The sequence below is a fragment of the Crotalus tigris genome, unplaced genomic scaffold, assembly GCF_016545835.1.
Source record: "Crotalus tigris isolate CLP2741 ecotype Arizona unplaced genomic scaffold, ASM1654583v1 scf7180000018825.4774228, whole genome shotgun sequence".
Taxonomy (NCBI): Eukaryota; Metazoa; Chordata; class Lepidosauria; order Squamata; family Viperidae; genus Crotalus; species Crotalus tigris.
The window spans coordinates 4,586,128-4,606,102 of NW_024097215.1; the positions used below are offsets into that span (position 1 = coordinate 4,586,128).

The window sequence follows — 19,975 nt, forward strand, 5'->3', positions numbered from 1 at the left end:
CAGTTCTTTCTCGTCTATTCTGCTGTCTCCAGGCACTGCCATGTCCACTATCCAGACCTTTTTGTCTTTCTTATCGACAATTGTTAAGTCCGGGTGTTATCTTGCAGGTGCTTGTCTGTTTGAATTTTGAAGTCCCAGAGCAGTTTAGTTTTATCATTTTTATTATTATTATTAACCTTTCTCTTTTATTCCCTTGTGCTCATTGTGTCACCCGTTCATAGCCATACACAAACACATACCCACACTCACATAGGTATGTGTGCTCTTTTCTTGAGTCGCTATTTACTCTTAGCTTTAGTCATATTCTTTTGGAATCTTGAATTTCTATTACACTGAAAGTTGATGCTTGCTAAGCCCAGCCCCGATTTATCCTAGAACATGATTAACATGAACTTGCTTTTACCTTTGGTTGAAGCGGCTCCAAGTCAATCTCTTGAGTTTGTCTTGGCTCTGGTAGACATCTCTATTTATTGTCGGAGTTTGTGCTGTACTATTTTAATAAGAATCATTTGTTTGAGATGGGTGGTTATACATATTGAATGAATCCATGCGTGAATTAATGAAGGAATACTTTACACCAGGGGTATTCAAACGTGGCCCTTTTATGACTTGTGGACTTCAACTCCCAGAATTCTGAGAATTGAAGTCCACAAGTCATAAAAGGGCCACGTTTGAAGACCCCTGCCTTATACTCCATTGGTGTTCACATGGACAATTTTTTATTTGGATTGCCACCATCTTTTTATTACTCAAAACAAATTAGGCATCCAGGTGCATAATGATCCTAATCTCTTGAGCAGGTTGATGGAAAGCAAGAGTTCATATTTTTTAGTAGATCAACAAAATCCTTGAGCAATGGATAAATTCCTTGTAAAGGGACATTCTCTCCACTTCCTGTGTCTGGACTATGTATGTAAGAGGAAGAAAAACTTTCTATAGACATTTTGGGCAATACAAGATACTGTTCTCCCGGAAGATCTGGTTGGTGATTTCTCCTTGTTTAAATAGTTTCCCTATCAGCATATTTAATTTTGTTTAAATTGCTGTAAGGCAGGGGTCTGCAACCTTGTGGACTTCACCTCCCAGCACAGCTGGCTGAGGAATTCTGGGAGCTGAAGTCCACAAGTCTTAAAGTTGTCAAGGTTGCAAACCGTTGCTCTAAGGCAAAAGTATTAGTTGTGGAGTGTACCCTTTCAATCTAAGGGTGTATTTACACAATCATGATTGTTACATTATGACTCTGTGGTGTTTATGCCAAGAAACATTTGGTGTTTCTACCACTTTCCGTTGATGGAATTCTGTCTGCAATTAGCCTAGGATTCAGAATCTCTCCCGGGAATATGAACAAGAAAGATTCTCTTAATCTCTGCTGCTGTTCATTTTAGCTAAGAAAACCAGGGCTTGAGCACTGCCTCTAAATTTTTACCTGAAGGGAAAGATAATATTAATTTGATAAACCTGTAAGCTGGAACACAAATGCTTATCAGTTGCAAACAATTTTCGATTATTTTTAGAAGGCGAATATATCGTTAGGATTTTGCTGTGATACCTAACAGACTCATAAAATCATAACAGGTTTTTTTTCCCCTGCTTGCCTTGGCATGCTGCTCAAAATTGCAGTATTTCTAAGTCTTGGCAACTAATTTTTTTTATTTTAATGGTAGGATCAGGACCATCCAATGAAACTGATCGAAAGAAGATTTAGAATAGATTTTTAAAAAGCTCATTTTTCACACAGCACGTAATTTAATCTGTGGAATTTATGAACAGAAGATACGGTGATGACTCCTAATAAAGACAGAAAGAGAGATAAAGAGATGATAGATAGATAGATAGATAGATAGATAGATAGATAGACAGACAGACAGAAAGATAGATCGATCATGATTTCCTACTTTCTAGCTCAATGTCTTAACCACTAGACCAAACTGTCATTCTAATTATGAATGCTTGGCTGTAAAACAAGATTGGATATATTCATGAAAGACAGGTCCATCAAGACTCAGTGTTATGGCTAATTTGGAGGCTGCATGCCCTCAGATACCAGTTGCAGAAAAGCAGTGATAGAAAGGGATATGTAGCAATAGAAGAATATATGAGCTTAGCTGCCTGCTTGCAGATATTTCATTACCACGCTAGGCAACATCTGGCCTGGTAACAAAACGTCTGCAAGCAAACAACCAATCTGGTAGGTTCTTAAATATGAAAAACTTACATTACTTCCCTCTCTCTCTCTCTCTCTCTCTCTGTCTCTCTGTCTGTCTCTCTCTCTCTCGCTCTCGCTCTACCTGTTTTCCCAGTTTGTTTAAATTTGAGAATGCTGGACTTTGAGTGAATTCAGAAATAGTATGATTTTCAGTGTAAAGAAAATATATGGTTTTATTATGATGCTGTAAACTGTCCCGAGTCATGGCGTAGAAATTTAATAAGTAAAGAAATAGTAAGAGAAAACAGTCTGTCCAAGATGTTTTAAAATGTTTGGCAGGATAGGGCTGAATTACCTTTAATTACCTTTAAATATGAGTGCAATTTTTTATGTAACTGTGGGACAAAACAGGTGTTCTCAATCCACTACATTTTGTCCACTTCATTTTCAGTTTTTTTTTTAATATATATCTTGGTTGTATGATGGTTAACTTCTTCAATCTTCTAAATAATTTTCTGACAATTTAATTTTATAGTCTTTCTCTCCCCCCCCCCTTTACTACTTTCAGGGTGTTTTGCTTACCAAATTGCATGAACATTTTTTTTTTAGCTTCCCTTGATGTAATCTTTTAATCCACATTTTTCTTCTTCTTCAGCGGTTTATCTGCAGTAAACCATCCATTTTCAATCTTTCACCTGCTGGTGCAATGAAATGTGTGTGAGCTTAATACAAAATCATGTAGAACATTGCTATTAATTAAGTATGCAAGCTCTAATGCTCGTAGTAGCATTCCAGCAGCAATTAGATTTTATAAGGTCAAATATATACGGTTAGAATTAAGTTGCATCTCCTTGGGGATTCCTCTATGCCATCTCAGTTTTCGGCTAAGGGAGTCTCCCAAATCCATCTACCTTGTTGAATGAGTACAATTAATCCACTAGGAGTCAATTTAGGCAGTATTTGACTTTGCGGCTCAATAGTTAAAGTTTCAGACAAACTCTGCCCACAGCCCGGAGTTTGATCCCAACAGGATTAAAGTTGACTCAACCCACCATCCTTCTGAAGTCAGTAAAATGAGGACCCAGATTATTGGGGGCAATATGCTGACTCTGTAAACTGCTTAGAGAGGGCTGTAAAGCGCAGTGAAGCGGTATATAAGTCTAAGTGCTATTGCCTCTTTTCTATTTCAGAAATCCTTACTTATAACTTGGGCAAAAGTTTACCAGAATGTAAGTTAAGGATCAAGAATCAAGGCATTCCAACAGAAGATGCTATCCTGCATCTTAGCTACTGCCCTTTTTTTTTAGTTCAGTTTTTTATTTTATTCAAAACATTAACACACAAACTCCAAAAAAGAGAGAGAGAAAAGATACAAAAACAAAACACAGCTACGCAAAAAGTGCATCAACAAGACAAAACAAACATATAGATATGTTTATGTATTAGCTGTTGCACTTTTATGTTCTACCATGTACAGTCCCCAAAGCTTATATACTCTAACACTCATGTGTTCATAACCTTTAACTGGGTAAAACAGTGCATTATGGGGCAAAACATTTTCAGCCAAGGGACCTCAAATAGACTAACCTACAGAAAGCTGGGCCCTTTATTCCTGTCGGAAAGACATTTTGGAAAGTTCTTGCTATTTGTGCTAGTTGTCTGTGACTCTTGAAAGCTGTCTTCTCCCCATATGATATAAACTGCGGTCCGCTGCCTTTATAGTGTATTATTATTTTATGAATGTACAACATGTTGTTTGGCCTTGGCTAGCAAAGATAAGCAAGTTGCGATTGTATTGGCGTGTTTTTACACTGGTCTGTAATAAAATAGTTGTGTGGATTCCCGAGTCCTGCATTAGCCTGTTGCTGAATGCCACAGGAGAAAGAAAATGGAGAAACAATTCAACAGTGGCATTTTTTCTGACAGGCAGTTACTCTACTTCCTGGAGGCCATAACAGCATCTAGCAGGTAAAGAAGAATGCACTGGAATGGGACAACTGGAGTAGAAAGTGACTATTGAAAAACAAAGACGGATTGAAAAAAATTAGATAGGTCATTAATGATTCCATGGTAGCTGCATATTTTGCACAAATGGGAAAGTTGGGGGGGGGGAAGGGGAGGAAGAGAGAGAGTGTTTTGCCAATCTAACAAGGCCTGAACCAATTAAAGGTCTTGTTCTGGAAGTGTTTTCTGATTTTTGCATTTATTTTTTAAATCTGTGTTCAAAGCCTTGCAGGTAGATACTTAAGCGCTCTGCTTTAGTTCTCCCTCTTTTTCACCTTTGCAGTAGATAGAAGGCATGATATAAAGGCATCTTCTAAAATAAGCAGCAAAGCCATTTTGTTCCTGCAATTCTTTTCTTTTCGGTCCACAAGAGAGAATAGTTGGGGCCCTACTTTCTCTTAAGACTAGTAGTTGAAAGATTTTGGAAAGTCCCACCATCCTTCCGTCCATCCCTCCATGGAAAGAGGGCCATTTTAACCCTGGAAGATCCCAAGGCCTCTGATCTACAGCTAGGGACCCGGGATTAAAAATGTCTTCATAGCTGTATTTCCTTCTAGCTCTGCATGCTGCAGCATTTTTTTTGTAAAAAAAAAAAAAGCTAGGGGGAGGGGGAGTTATTTTTAAAGTTTTGCATTAACGGCAGTCCCTGTTTTGTTCTTTTGTTGCGTAGAAGTTTGTCCATTTCACTTTTCCCTTTTGAGTTCCTCTTTTTTTCTCCTCCCTTTCTTTCCGGTTTTAGCTTATCACTTAACACAGTTCAGTTGAAATGAGTACGGTGGCCCCCTTCTCAGTGTCAGGGAGCAAGGTAGGTAATGCACTGAAGACTGTGTAATTAAAAAGAGGGTGGCTCTGATATGATTAGTTAATAACTTATCCATCTTAATTTGAACCCAAGTCCAGCAGTGCCCCCCCAAATTATCAGATGCGCTCAGAGCTTAGATAGATCAAGAGAATGTTTTGATTATAAGCCATCGTATCTTTTCTTCCTTACTTCCTTCCTCCCTCCCTCTCTGTTTTCATTAATTATGAAACTTTAAACAGCTATTACAATCTCAATTTAGTAGATTTATGATGAGGATATATAAACAGAATGGCTTGTATAAAGTCCAGAGACATGATTATTTGGGAATTTATGGATATTGTTTATTTTCTGAGCTGATAGTCATTCTTCCGAAGGAAGGAGGGGTGGGTCTATAAATGAAACAGCTGATTTCTACCAAAATTGGCTAATGGAGTCAAATTGCTTAGTGTTTTATGAGAAGAAGAATAAGTGCAATCTGTAATGGGGTTCTTGTGGAAAAACAAAGCAATTAGTAAGTTTCTTAGGTATACTTTTCAAAGATACACAGATTCCAGGCAGCTCCGTATTCTGCTCCGTCAGGTTATTTATCTTTGTGCTCAAACTTTTCTGATCTGTCTATGGAACTATTTTGATAGTTGTTGTCCCCCCCCTTTTTTTTTTACAATATGTTTGCATCACATGCAAGGCAAGTTATATTTTGCTCAGCTGTGAGTTGGCTGCCTCTTATGCTGTTGCTATTTGCCATGTTTGAAGAGGGGGATTTTAAACTAGATATGTATATATGAAGATATGAGAGAAATGTAATAGAGCAGCATAATAATTTTAGGCTGAAGGTGTTTGCAGAGCTGGGTGTGAAACAGGGATGCAAAACCTGAGGCGCTCAGGTGTGGCTGAATTCAACTCTCTGCTCACTATGAGGTGTTGGGAATTGTAGATCAGAAACATAAGGAGGTAGGGCTTTTCCATGCCAAGGATATCTTGCACTGAAGGTTGAAAGTATAAAAGCAGCTGATAAGACACAGACTGTTGTGTTTTTGTTTGGGTTTAGAGGAATCTTCTGAAAATGTCTACAAAGTTTGGTTTTGTGATGTCAAGTTTGCAAGGACAAATAACCAGCTTTTACAAGAAGGCTCCTTTCTCACGGATTGATGGAGTGATTAAGAGCCATCAAATCAGTATCACCTCTTAGCATCCACATAGATCAATTTCCTCCACGATGATCTATTCCTAAACCTGGTGTTTCTGGTCTTCCAATGGTTCCTTCATCATCTCCGTAACTCAGTCTATCCACCCTGCTGATAATCACCCTCTTCTTCTCTTTCCTTCTACCTTTCCCACCATAAAGGCCTTGCCAGAAAGCTAGGTCTTTGCACGATGTGTCTGAAACAGGATATTTGGAGTTTGATCATTTGTGCCTCAAGTTCAGTCATCCCATTCTCAGGGATAGCCTTCAGGAAATAATTATCATTTGCCCACTTTTTTTTTTTATATACTTGTTTCCTTGCCTGTGTGTCATTGTGACCCCGATTGCTCTATTGGCTGAGTGTCCTCAACAAGTTAGGTTAATTTAAAATACAGTTGGATAATTTTCAATTTATCATGTTGACACCATGAGCCTATTGTTGTTGGCTGTGTTGTGTAAGCAGGATATGACATATGCCTGAAAACGACTGATTGTCCTTGACTTAGAATTAGGACCAGAATTTCTGTTGCAAGGCAGTCGTTGAGTGAGTCACACCCATTTTACAACCATTTTTTGTTACGGTTGTTAAGTGAATCACTATACTTGTTTAGTGAATCCTGTGGTCATGAAAAGAATCAGATTTCCCCCTTCACTTGTCAGGAGCCAATTGGGAAGGTCACAAATGGGGATCACGAGACCCTGGGAAGCTGCAACCGTCGTAAATGCATGCCAGTTGCTAAGCAATCAAATTTTGATCAGGTGACCCTGGGATTTGATGCTGCGACAGTCGTAAGTGCAAGAACTGGTCATAAGTCACTGCGTTTGTCGAGAAGAAGCCAAATAGAGATGGGAAAGGAAGATGCTATTTCCTGCTGCTGCTGCTGCTGCTACTGCTACTACTACTACTACTACTACTATTACTATTACTACTACTACTATTACTACTACTAAAGTTGGAAGGGACCTTGGAGGTCATCTAGTCCAACCCCCTTGCTCAGGCTGCCCAGTCTCTTCTTAAAAACTTCCAATGTTGGAGCATTCACCATTTCTGGAGGCAGATTCTAACTGTCAGGAAATTTCTCCTTAGTTCTAGGTTGCTCCTCTCCTTGATTAGTTTCCATCCGTTGCTTCTTGTCTTGCCTTGTCCTGCCTTTGGAGAATAGCTTGACTCCCTCTTCTTTGTGGCAGCCCCTGAGATATTGGAACACTGCTATCATGTCCCCCCTCGTCCTTCTCTTCATTAAACTAGACATATCCAATTCCAACAACCATTCCTCATATGTTTTAGCCTCCAGTCCTCTAATCATCGTTGTTGCTCTTCTCTGTACTCTTTCTAGAGTCTCAACATCTTTTTTACATTGTGGTGACCAAAACTGGATGCCGTATTCCAAGTGTGACCTTACCACAGCATTGTAAAGTGGTATTAACACTTCACGTGATCTTGATTCTATCCGTCTGTTAATGCAGCCCAGCACTGTGTTGGCTTTTTTGGCCACTTAATCACACTTTCCAGCTGCTGTCCTTCAGAGAGATTAAAACCGATCTTTTCTGCATTTGGGCATCTAGAATAGAATGAGTCAAAGAGGTTTTATAATTTGGGGCAGACTCTCTCTCTCTTTCTTTTTTTAAAAATAATAATAATAACAATAATAATAAAATCAAGCCCAAACTGATTAAACTGGACAGGAGGTTTTGTATTGTTTATCAGAACCGAGGAATGCATTTTTGTCGGCTTTCAATGCACAGCCTGGGAATAGAAGTGAGTTCGGCATAGGTGTGTTCAAGAGTAAACACTGGGAAGTGGGCAGGGAAGCTACATTTTCTATTTTGTGAGATGAGCAAGACCAAGACACTGACATTCACAGGGAATCAGGAAAGAGGTAAGTTCTGCTCTCTCAGAAGAGTTGGAATGCAGAAACTTTATTCATTCCTGGAGAAGGCGGCCAAGAGAAAGGTTTATTTCACTTCTTTCTTCTCACCCGGATGATTGAAACAAAAGGAAAAAAGTGGATTGTCCTCAAGTATGCAGTCTGCAATGTACATACCTGTTGTTTTGTGGTTTAATTTTTGTGAGTGTGTTCAGTGGTGGCCAAATGTTTCTGGGTTTCTTGATTATGGTTGAGATCTTCCTTTAAAATTTGTTTATTGTGAAAAATTAGAATGCACTTCTTTGTACGGTTCTTATTTTTTTTTTCTGCAAAAAGAGAATGTTTTTCAGTGAATTTAGGGGCAAGGGATGGAAGCTAAACTTTTCCTATGGTTAACTGTAGAGAAATAGTATTTTGTTTCTGAAAAAACAGGGAGAATAGAAAATGTCTTTTGGTTTATTTGTTGAGTGTGTGTGTGTGTGTGTACACACACACACACACACACTCAATAACAGAAACGACAGACTTTGTCAAATGCAAACGCATGTAGTTGCGTGATCCAAGCTGGAAATAAATAAATATATATTGGAGCATAGAGAAATAATGTACAAAAAGACCATTAAATGTACTAGCTGACCATTTGTTCATAAATCTTCAGAAATGTTCCTTTTGAGTTCAGTCTTGCACCTAAATGAAACTGAGCAAATATTGATTGGGTTTTGCAAGAATATTTACAATTTGTGCATCTATTTACCATCGTTTTCATCCTTCATCAAAACTTGAACATGTTCTGCATACATTGAAATGCTTTATATATATATATATATATTAAAAAAACCATATTTCTCTTTATGTTTAAGAATTTTCTAAAATTCTTAACCCTAATTTAATTTCTAATTCGTAGTGTTAATTTTTATATGATGTTTTATTTCTCGTACACTGCCCAGAGTCTCTCCATGAGGGAGATGGGCAGTTTAGAGTTATGAAATATAAATAAATAATAAATCTATCTTTTTATTATTGTATAAATAAATAAATAAAATATAAATAAATCTATAATTCTGAGCAAGAGGAAAGGAAGGAAAAATACCTGAAATGTCAACAAGCAATTGTAGCAATATACTTTTTTTCCCCACGGCTAAAAGTTTTATCATATTTCTGTTTTAACACATTCATTTTATATATTCAATTCCCCCCCCCCCAATCTGTAATAGCTTAATCACATGCTGTTGCAATCCATCTGTTGTGTTTTCAGTGACCTACATGGGGAGGATATGTCCCAACTCTTTGCATTTGTTCCTGTGTGCGATGAGATTTTTAACAAACATCTGCTTTTTCCAGGTAATTCCTGATGTTCGCCATGAGAGCCTCAGTTGCAAGACCTTTCCATACCTGCTGATAAAAATGATCAACAAGTCCCGTAAGTCCACCCTCCTTGTCTTTTTCTTTCTGCGTGGCATACCGTTTGCTGATCGGAAAATAAAATATTTCAAATTTTACAGGGGCAAAAGGGGAAATGAAAGAAAGTACGGTCTTGAATCTTCAAGGCGAAACCACAAAAACAGTTTTTGTGCAGCAATTTTTAGAGGCCAGTTTTCTATAAGCCATTTATAGTCAATGTTCAAGGAAGATGTTGGTCAATAATTTCTTGTTCAAACCAGATCCAGAGTCTCTTTGGATACAGCAACAAGTTGTTGATTTATGACAACAGTTGAGCTCAATATTCCCATTACATATAAGACAGCTGAGTTTTGCCCTATTTCACAACTTTTCTTCCACACTTGTTAAATGAATCGCTGTAGTTGTAAAGTTAATAACATGGTTGTTAAGTGAATTTGGCTTCCCCATTGAATTTGCTTGCTGGTGATCATGCGATCCTGATCACACGAATCATAAATGCATGCCCGTTGACAAGTGTCCGAATTTTGATTGCATAATCATGGGGATGCTGCAACGGTCATATGTGCGAAAAATGGTCATATCACTTTTTTTTCAGTACTGTTGTAGCTTTGGATGGCCATTAAACTAATGGTTATAAGTCAAGGGCTTCCTGTCATTGTATATTAGTCTTTTTATAGCTGTCGGGAAGTTTTTCATTCTGTAAAAGGATATTCATCATTTGTTGTAAAGGTTGCAAAAGTTTATCCTCTAAACATTTATAATAAGAGGTGGGCAGATTATTGGCACCAGGTTGGCCTTTCCTGTTTTACTCTTTTCAATAGCTTCACAAAATTTGCCCTTGACTTTCTGTGATCTCCAGTAAATTCTGTTTATGTAAATATTTCATCTGTTCTTCCAAAGGAAAACTCTTTGACTTTTACATAAAGTAGAATAATATTGGTGGAGCCCCCTTTGCATAGTTGCATTTTTAAAAGACATCTAAAACAAATAATTGTTTGTTTGTTTTTTAAATCACTGATTTCAACCAAGATTTTTCTTGGCTGCTTCGATTGTTTGAAGTACACTGTACACTGGGAGAGCAACACAGTGCCAGTCACCAGTTAGGTTAGTGGTTTTCAAGACCTTTGTGGAAAATTCCCCAAAGAACCCAGGTGGTGGTTTCAATGTTCTGAAATTTGGATTGTTGAGTTGTACCCAAAAGGTTGCACAATGAAAAGCAGCTTTTCTTCTCCATCCATGAAAAGTGTTTCCTGAAAACTGAAGGTGATGCCAAGGTCGTGTATTGTTTGAATGGTGTCACATGAAATTACAAAATGAGACAGAGCTCCAGGTGGCTCAGCTCTGGCAGTCTAGTTCTGTCTGGCGTGGCCTACCTGGGTCCTGATGAATTGTCTTGAGTTTAACTTTTAGGAGGGAGAGAAAAGGGAATGCTTAATTACAAGGACTCCTCAACTTATGACAGCCTAATGACTGCTCAAAACTACAATAGACCACAAAAAGGGTATTTATGACTCCTGACCCCCCCTCCCTGCAGTCACATTTGTTTGTTTGTTTGTTTATTTAGGGTGCCTGGGAACTGGCTCGTATTTCTGGCTAATTGCAGCATCCTGTGGTTAACACGAGTATAATTTGCAAATGTGTGTTGCCATTGTCCAGCAGAAAATGGGGGGGGAGTCAATTGGATAGGCTGGATTAGTTTAATAACCATGTGAATCACATGGCCATTAAATGAATTCAGCATATCAAATTAGTGGGGGTTTTCTTGCCATTTTCGGCTGTACAATGGCAGCAAGCATTGCAAATCACAATCACGTGACCACAGCGACTTTACAACTGTTGTGTAAATGTGACCACCAGGGCTCTCTTTACAAAATCGAGTCTGGTTACGTGCTTCGACTTACAAAATCAACAATGTACGATTGAAATTCCGGGCTCCATTTTGGTCGTACGTCAAGGCTCCATTTTGATCATAAATCAAGAAGCTAAGCAGACTTCACGCTGGTTAATATTTGAATGGGAAAGCACCAGAATGTTCCAGGATTAGACTGGGAAGTCAAATAAATAAATACAAGTCTCAGAAGAGGCACTGACAAGTCACTTATTTTCATATTTCTTAGCTGCTCATATCCCTCAGAGAGGAGCTTTTACACATTTGTTGTCAAGAAACTATGTCTGTGTATAGTAGTCAAGGAGTTGTATTTGTATCAAAAATCATATCTAAGTTTACTAAAATGCAATCAGATAGATTAGTTTACTTCTTAGCTGATTAATTACCCTCTTATGATCTTTGTTTCAGCATCTCAGATTCTCAGATTTATTTGCTCTGTGGCAGCTTTTTTGTTTTCTTCTGGGTTATTGTGATAGGATCAAGTAATGTACCTTGTGTTCCTTTGTAGAGAATCTGAAAAGACGTAAAAAAAACAAACTTGTTTTTTAAAATTATCTACTTGGTTGTTTAAGTTCAAAAGGAACTTAAATATGTGAGGTGCGGTACCCAAATTTGGATTCTTTCAAAGAGCATGGGAGAATTTGCAGTAAATTTTTCATAAGCATTGCCATGTTGGATTGGATCCCTGGAGCTCATCTAGTCCATCGTGGTCAGTTTCACAGTAAACCATCAGTCTCCCGGCAGATGGCCTTCTTAGGCAGTCACATTCATCAAGACTAATAGCCATTGATCCTCAGATCTTCTATAGCAGGAGTCTTCAAATTTGGCTCTTTTATGACTTGTGGACTTCAACTCCCAAAATTCCTCAGCCAGGTTCTGTACATTGGTCCAATGTTGTTCCTTCTTTTTTTTTCTTCTGAAAGCAGTCTAGGTATTAGCTAGCATCACATCACACAGTAGCAAATTCTCAAGTTAAATTATATATTGTGTAAAAGAATATCTCCTTTTGTTTGTTCTGATGCTTCCAAGATTCAATTGCATGAGTGGTTCTATTGTCTGTGGAGGCTCTCAGTCAGATCATGATTGCCCTGAAGGTGCTTTTCAAAAGACAACTGGACATTCTTTGTTTTTCCCCCTAAAACAGTGGTTCTCAACCTTTCTAATGCCGTGACCCCATAATACAGTTCCCCATGTTGTGGTGACCCCCAACCACTTATACATCACTGGGTGCCAGGGGCGTGGGCAAAGAAAAGGGGGGAAAATGGCGGACAGCCTTGTTTGGCGACCCCCGTGAAATGGTCGTTCGACCCCAAATGGGGTCCTGACCCACAGGTTGAGAACCACTGCCCTAAAAACATCTCGCTTCTCATCCAAGAAGCTTCTTCAGTTCTGCTCAGTTCAGTTGAGAACCGAAGAAGCTGCTTGGATGACAAGTGTAACGTTTTCAAGGAAGAAAGCCAAGAAAGTCCAGTTGCCATTTGGAAAGCTCCTTTGGGAGAAGGATTCTAGTATTTTAGAAAGGGGAAAACATCTTCTGCTTGTTCACTTTATCCATACTATGCTTAATTTTGTACGGTACATCTCAATCATGTCCTCCTTCTAGACCAGGAGTGTCAAACTCAATTTCATTGAGGGTTGCATCAGCATTGCGGTTGTCCTCGGGGGGAGGGTAGGTGTGGCCAAGGTGGGCATGGCTGGAGTAGGTGTGGCCTACTGGGTGGGAATGGCCAGCTCTACATTGTTTACGTCAAGGGTGCCTGTGGGGGCCTGAGCAGGAGTGGGACAGATCTGAGGGTCTGTGGCAGAAAGGGTTGAGACCAGGCCAAGCGCCAAGGCATGGTCCACTGGAAGAGCCTGCTGAAACCCCAAGTAGGCTAGGGCCATTTGCTAGCCACTTCCAGGCGATGGTGCATTTCTTCATTCCTCACAAAGGCTGACACCTCCCAAGCAGGCACTCGGGGCGGGACTAACGCGGCAGGGGCTGGTTCTTCGCTGTTTCTAGATGGCCTTGTGAAGCTAAGACTGAATGCGTTTCAGCATAGATGGCCACCACAAAATTGTACATTGGCTCCTGGGCGGCCTGGGCCGGGGCCAAGGCAGCAGGGGCCGTTCCCTCACTGTTTCCAGGATGGCTTCGCGGGCCACATGAAACCACATCATGGGCCTCATCCGGCCCCCGGGCCTTGTGTTGGACATGTCTGCTCAAGACTAAAAACCTTCACTTATTACAACCTTTCCTCCCTGAGAAACTTCTCCAGCCCTTTGATCATCTCAGTTGTCCTTCTCTGAACCGTCTCTACTTCCACAATGTCCTTTTTGAACGTGAGCTTCCAAAAATTCCTTAAAAGCAGACTCTTGCGGGTAATTCACTGCACTAGCCTTGACTGCTGTAATAATATTAAGTTCAGCAAGTGCATGTGTTATATCATTCTTTTTTCTTTCCTGAACAGCTGGAGTTCTTTTATTGCTTCTGTTGTTAAAATGTGTGGAAAAATCATATCTTATTTCCTTGCTAAATGCTAAGAGAAACAAAGGGGGGGGGAAGCATTTAAAAACAACAGAACACATTTTGTTTGCTAAAGGAAGTAACTTGGAATATTTGACTGCTGATATTGGGGATTAGAAGGAAAAGGCTTTAATAAAAATATTGACTTAATTGATGAAAAGGCAAGTGGTTTTTATAATCGATAGATTATCCTGCTTAGTACTAGAGGAAGAACATTCTAGTAGTGTTCGGAGCAGATCTAGATCACAAACCATCACAACTAATAGCCAAATTTCAAGTCACACGTATTGTACTACATTGATAAGTCATCGGAAAGTAAGAACAATGGGTTAGCTAGCTCCTTAATCAATTGCTGAATATCAAATGTGCTAGCAGTACTTAATCCAGGTAGCCCTTGACTTACAACCTTTTGTTTAGTAACCGTGCAAACTTACAATGCCGCTGAAAAATGCGACTTATGGCCGTTTTCACAGTTACGACCTTTGCAGCATTCCCGTGATCATGTGATCAAAATCCAGATGCTTTGGCAACAGATTCCTATTTATGATTGTTGCTGTGTCCCAAGGTCATGGGATCCTCTTTTGCAACCTTCTGACAATCAAAGTCAATGGGGAAACCAGGTTACCTTAACAAGTTTGGTTACTAATTTATCAACTCCAGCAATTCACTTAAGTTAAGGACCCCTGATCTAAAGTCTTGGCCCAGCAAACTAAGCTGACTTTGTACATCTTCTCTTTCTCCTTTTTACTTTCTGTGTGGTGCCTTTGTGAACCCAGTCTATTAGGTTTAGTTGATGTTGCAATCCACTATTCAAAGCCAGAAAATGGATTAACCCAGTTAAGTCTGTTCTGCAAATTCTGCCAGTATGGAGTATTTAAAGGAGTTAATTTGCTAGGTCCTGCATAATCTTCTTTTAAATAGGTTGCTTAACTGATCTTCCTGGATCTCCAGAGCAACTTCAGTTCTGACCATCTGCTCAGTTTTCTTTTCCTGCCCTGTGATTTATAGAATTAATAGTAGATACACAGCTGTAGTGTTAGCAAGTGGGTGTCATCCAAATAAAATTAGGTTCTCTGTTCTCGACATTGTAGAGAAATGAGAGTAGAGTCAAGTGTTGTTGTTTTTTTATCTTTAAAAAAATATATCTCAAAACCAGGAGAGCAAGAAGTGTAGAGGCTATAAAATTAAGCTATACTTTTCTTTGGCTTACAGACGTACTTTTTTATTGGTTCAAAAATATCAGTGGAAAAGTACATAATAATAATAATAATAACAACAACAACAACAGGTATCTGTTGTCAGGAAATTCCTCCTTAGTTCTAGGTTGCTTCTCTCCTTGATTAGTTTCCATTCCATTAGTTTTTGTCTAGGCCAGGGGTAGGCAACCTTGGCTCTTTTATAACTCGTGGACTTCAACTTCCAGAATTTCTGAGCCAGCCGTGCTGAGGAGAAAGGGAGAGGTTTCCAAGCTGAGCCATGCTGGCTCAGGAATTCTGGAAGTTGAAGTCCACAAGTCATAAAAGAGCCAAGGCGGCCTACCTCTGGTCTAAGCATTAGATTTAGATTTATTATATTTATATTTATATATATACATATATATTTATTTTCTGAGGTTTTCGCGGGTATTTGTATGTAGGTCTTTGGTTGTTCGGGTTTTCTCCCACGTAAAATTGGAAGTGTCTTGGCGACGTTTCGACGAAGTCCCATTCGTCATCTTCAGGCTGGTGCTTTCAGCTTCGTGCTTCATTGCTGCTCAAAGCACGAAGCTGAAAGCACCAGCCTGAAGATGACGAATGGGACTTCGTCGAAACGTCGCCAAGACACTTCCAATTTTACGTGGGAGAAAACCCGAACAACCAAAGACCTACATATATATTTATATTTATATATAGATTAGATTTATATATTAGATCCATTTTTCCCTCTCTGAATACCAAGCAATACCCCAAACTTTGCTTTCCTTTCTTATCGAAGGAAAGAACGTCCATCTGTTCATCTTTTTCAAGATAGCTCAAAGCAGAAATAACATCAGCTCAGGTACCCTCATATTTTTTTTTTCTCCTTTTATGCTCACAGCAAAAAAGGATGAGATACAGGTAATCCTCAACTTATAACCAAACTGAGCCAAAATTTCTGTTGCTAAGAGAGACCGGCATTAAGTGAGCTTTGCCCCATTTTACGACCTTTCTTAATAATAATAATAATAATAATAATAATAATAATAATAATAATAATAATAATAATAATAATAATAATAATATGGTTGGAAGGGACCTTGGATGTCATCTAGTCCAACCCCCTGCTCAGGCAGGAGACCCTATTCCATTTCAGAGAAATGACTGTCCAGTCTCTTCTTAAAAACTTCCAGTGTTGGAGCATTCACAGCTTCTGGATTCACAATCGTTTAGTGAATCACTCAGTTGTTAATTTAGGAACACGGATGTTCAATGGCTTCCCCCATTGATTTTGCTTGTCAAAAGGGGATCATGTGACCCTGGGACACTGCGACCATCATAAATAGGAACCAGTTGCCAAGCATCTGAATTTTGATCATGTGACCAAGGGGATGGCACAACTGTCGTAAGTGTGAAAAAGTCATTTTTTTCAGAGCCATTGTAACTTCAAGCGGTCACTAAACAGTTGTTAGTTAAGGACTACTGTATGCTGTTTTCCTTAGCTGCAGTGTTTGTCCTGTTATCTACATTGTGTTTGGCCTTGATTACAACAAGATTGGAAGTATGGTTTCTTTTGCTGGTTTGAGCTATCCAGTTTTAAACGTAACTTCATTCCAAAGTGCAGAGAGAGTAGTAGGTACAGGTGCTAGAAACTTAGAGTTAGTAGAAGCGTACAAATGCCATGATTGATCTCTTTCCCAATACCTATTTTTTTTTGTTGGTTGGTTGTTTTTTTATTTTAATGGAAAGCATTAATGTTCAGAATATTGAAAAGACCTGCCCACTCTCATTTGTTCATTTGTTCATTCATTCAAATTTATTAAACTAAATCTCCTCCTCTCTTCCATATTTTATGGTTGAAAGATTCCTCTGTTGAAGGACTCGGGCTTAACATCTCTCCTACTTTTTTCTTTGCTCAGGATGGAAGATACTTGGAGTATTGGCTGTATTTTTGCTGATGGTGTGGTATACGATATCCCGGGAAGAAAGGTATATACAGCTGTGAGTGTATTTCTTAAAAAAAAAAAAAAAGGATATAGGAAGTTCATTATTCCTTACTTTGTCTCTTTAGTTAGATGGACAACGCTAACTAGAAGTCACTTTTCAGAATTTTGAACCTGTGTGAGATACACACAGACACACAGAGAGAAGAGGTTGGGCTATAAGTAAGCAAGATTTTTGTTCTGAATCCTTATTGTTTATTGGTCCCTTTTTATTACAGCTTGAAAGTGAGAACTATACCTATATACACAACATATTGGCTCAAGGCAGAATATATAGCATTCTGTCCTACTGTCCCCTAATCTCAATAATTACACTATGAGGTAGATTAAGCTGAGAGAAAGTTGCTGTCCTAAGGTTCCTCCGCATAGAAGCTCACACCCAGCTTCCATGGCCGATGATGGGTTTGAATTTGAAATCTAACACATTTACCTTTCTACTTTACTTCACTGACTCTTGGGCCGAGAGAGGATCTAGCTCAAAATCATCAAGTGAACCTCTGCTACTGAGAAGGGACTTGAATCTGGGTCTCACTGGGCCTAGTTCAACACCTTCGCCTGTACACTACAAGAAACACATGATCCCACATAAATCTGTTGAAACACAAAAGTAGTGATCTTATTCAGGATGTTATATCTCGCCTCCTAAACCACAGTGTGAGATAATTGAGGACAGAACCTGTGAAGACCATCTCAGTGCTGTCTATGGAGTCATCCTGCTCACAGTTGTCCCAAAGATGTTTTTGCAAAAGGCAACTGGACTTGGTTTTTCCTTGAAGACATTTTGCTTCTCATCCAAGAAGCTTCTTCAGTTCTGAACTGAAAACAAAGTCCAGTTGCTTTTTGAAAAAAAAAAAAAAAGCACGTTTGGGACATCTCAGTGCTGTTACACCTGTTAGGTAACGTTCTAGATTGGGACTATGTGACCATTTAAAAAAAAATAGAATAAAAAGCAAACAGTTTTTAAAAAGTGATATAATCATTCAATTATTTAATTTTAAATATATATTTTTGTTCAGCCATGAGTTTTCCATGGATTTTCGATGTGAGATCTATACAGTCCATCAATGGCCTTTTCCCACAGTGGGCTTTATGTTAGATGTACATTCCACTTTTCCTCAAGTAGCCGTGCTTCATCTTGTGTCACAATAAAATTATACAGAAGTGTACCAGCTAGTCCAATAATACCATTTTGCACACTCTGTGTAATGGGCAGAAGTCACAGGAGAAAAATCACAAGGCTATTGTGAAATCAAAGAAATTGGAATCTGAGCCAGATATATAATTCAAAATAAGCCTCTCAGAAAAGGCCCTCTTTAGTTTTAATGACAATAAAGGGAGGGATGGAAGAAACATGTTCAGTCTTGCAAAATAAATACAAGCCTTGGAGGTAGTCTAGAATAGATCAGAACACTATAACACTACATTTCTTGTGAGGTTATAATAACAGAAATCTGCAAGTCTTAATATACTTTACCCCTCCCTGCCTTTGTTCCAGATAACTACAAAGGATTAATTCTGAGATCCTTATTCACATACCTGCTGTAGAATCATATTTTGTTTATCAGACACAGTCCATTATGGATTTCGTTACTATAACCTTGTCATAAAAAATTATACTGGCTTGCAAGTGACTTTGCTTTTCTAGTCTTATCTATCTTGCAAGGCTGACACCAAGAATTTGCTTCTTATCAATTGAAGCAGAAAAATAATCATAGTGAACGCCCTTTTTTTTTTTAAAAAAAAACAACCCAATTTTAGCAAAACGTTGTTTGGAATTGCTTGTGTCCTTAGGCACTACCTTAATACTTCTTAAGTCTTTGGTTAGGATTTGAATTATTTAGTTTTCATCAATCTTAGATTGTGAATCTAACTATAGATTAATGCTACTACTAGTACTACTAGTACTGCTAATAATAATAAGACTGGAATCATTAAATTTCTACCAGTCTTAACCTATGAATCTAACTGCAGATTGTTAACAACAACAACAATAATGTCACTTTCTTCCTCCTTGCCATTTGTCTTCCAGTTTTGATTTTCACTTTCAAGATGAAAAGATGACTTGTCCTGTAAAAGAGATAGAAAAGAAAGCTGCACAACTGATATCAAAGTGAGTAACAGAGCCTGTTGTTTGCTAGAACAATAACAATAATATAAAGTTGGAAAGGACTTTTGAGGTCTTCTAGTCCAACCTCCTGCTCAGGCAGGAAACCCTATACCATTTCAGACAAATGGCTGTCCAGTCTCTTCTTAAAAAATTCCAGTGTTGGAGCATTCACAACTTCTGGAGGCAGGTTGTTCCACTGGTTAATTGTTCTAACTGTCAGGAAGTTTCTCCTTAGTTCTAGGTTGCTTCTCTCCTTGATCAGTTTCCACCCATTGCTTCTTGTCCTGCCTTCAGGCGCTTTGGAGAATAGCTTGACTCCCTCTTCTTTGGGGCAGCCCTTGAGATATTGGAATACTGCTATCATGTCCCCCCTCGTCCTTCTCTTCATTAGATTAGACATACCGAATTCCAGCAACCGTTCTTTATATGTTTTAGCCTCCAGTCCCCAGATCATCTTTGAGAAGAATGATCTATTTAATTTTCCTGAACTTCAAGGGGGAAGGAATGTTGTGGGCCCCAGAAGTGTTGCTAAACAAGAAAGGAAAGATAAAAGTAGAGAAGCTGTCAACGGTCTCTGAATCATATCTTCATCTTTTCTTTCTTGACTTCAGTTACACACGGGAACCTCCACTGTTTTTACAGCTAAAGGACTATTTTTGGGAGAAAACCCCCTCACTTTATGAACTGCCTTATGGTACGAAAGGAGCAGGTAAGCAAACAATACGTCTCCTTCCCTTTCTCCCTCCTCCTTAACATAACGCTTCTATTTTTATTTTATTTTATTTATTTTTTTATTCTAGTTTATTTTTATTTTGTTGGACATTTTTCACCCTCCTTTGTTAATGGCTTTGTTGGAATGATGGCTCAACATATTAAGTTTCATTTGCCCGGC

General features: G+C 38.7%; 1 protein-coding gene and 1 long non-coding RNA gene across 18 annotated transcripts in view; one reads left to right on the forward strand and one right to left on the reverse strand.

Moving 5' to 3' along the window:
* Positions 1–18,999, reverse strand: part of LOC120313938 — a 41,074-nt gene extending 22,075 nt beyond the window's left edge. For 3 of the 7 annotated variants that reach the window (XR_005558297.1, XR_005558302.1, XR_005558296.1), the window contains exons 1-3: positions 18,513–18,999; positions 8,181–8,329; positions 2,729–2,841 (exon numbers count right to left, since the gene is read on the reverse strand). This is a non-coding gene — a long non-coding RNA (uncharacterized LOC120313938). Of the gene's footprint in view, positions 1–2,728; positions 2,845–7,538; positions 7,698–8,180; positions 8,330–9,266; positions 9,393–11,305; positions 11,450–18,512 lie in introns of those variants that run through there. The other 4 variants (XR_005558299.1, XR_005558300.1, XR_005558298.1 and 1 more) reach the window with 4 other exon arrangements.
* The window catches only part of ST3GAL4 (ST3 beta-galactoside alpha-2,3-sialyltransferase 4), a 122,428-nt gene that overhangs the window by 87,719 nt on the left and 14,734 nt on the right, over positions 1–19,975 (forward strand). For 6 of the 11 annotated variants that reach the window (XM_039356461.1, XM_039356462.1, XM_039356463.1 and 3 more), the window contains 4 exons: positions 9,345–9,423; positions 16,893–16,974; positions 19,006–19,086; positions 19,695–19,792. In XM_039356461.1, the coding sequence (XP_039212395.1) occupies positions 9,345–9,423; positions 16,893–16,974; positions 19,006–19,086; positions 19,695–19,792 (340 nt within the window). Of the gene's footprint in view, positions 1–4,092; positions 4,115–7,900; positions 8,016–8,085; positions 8,173–9,344; positions 9,424–16,892; positions 16,975–19,005; positions 19,087–19,694; positions 19,793–19,975 lie in introns of those variants that run through there. The other 5 variants (XM_039356468.1, XM_039356464.1, XM_039356466.1 and 2 more) reach the window with 5 other exon arrangements.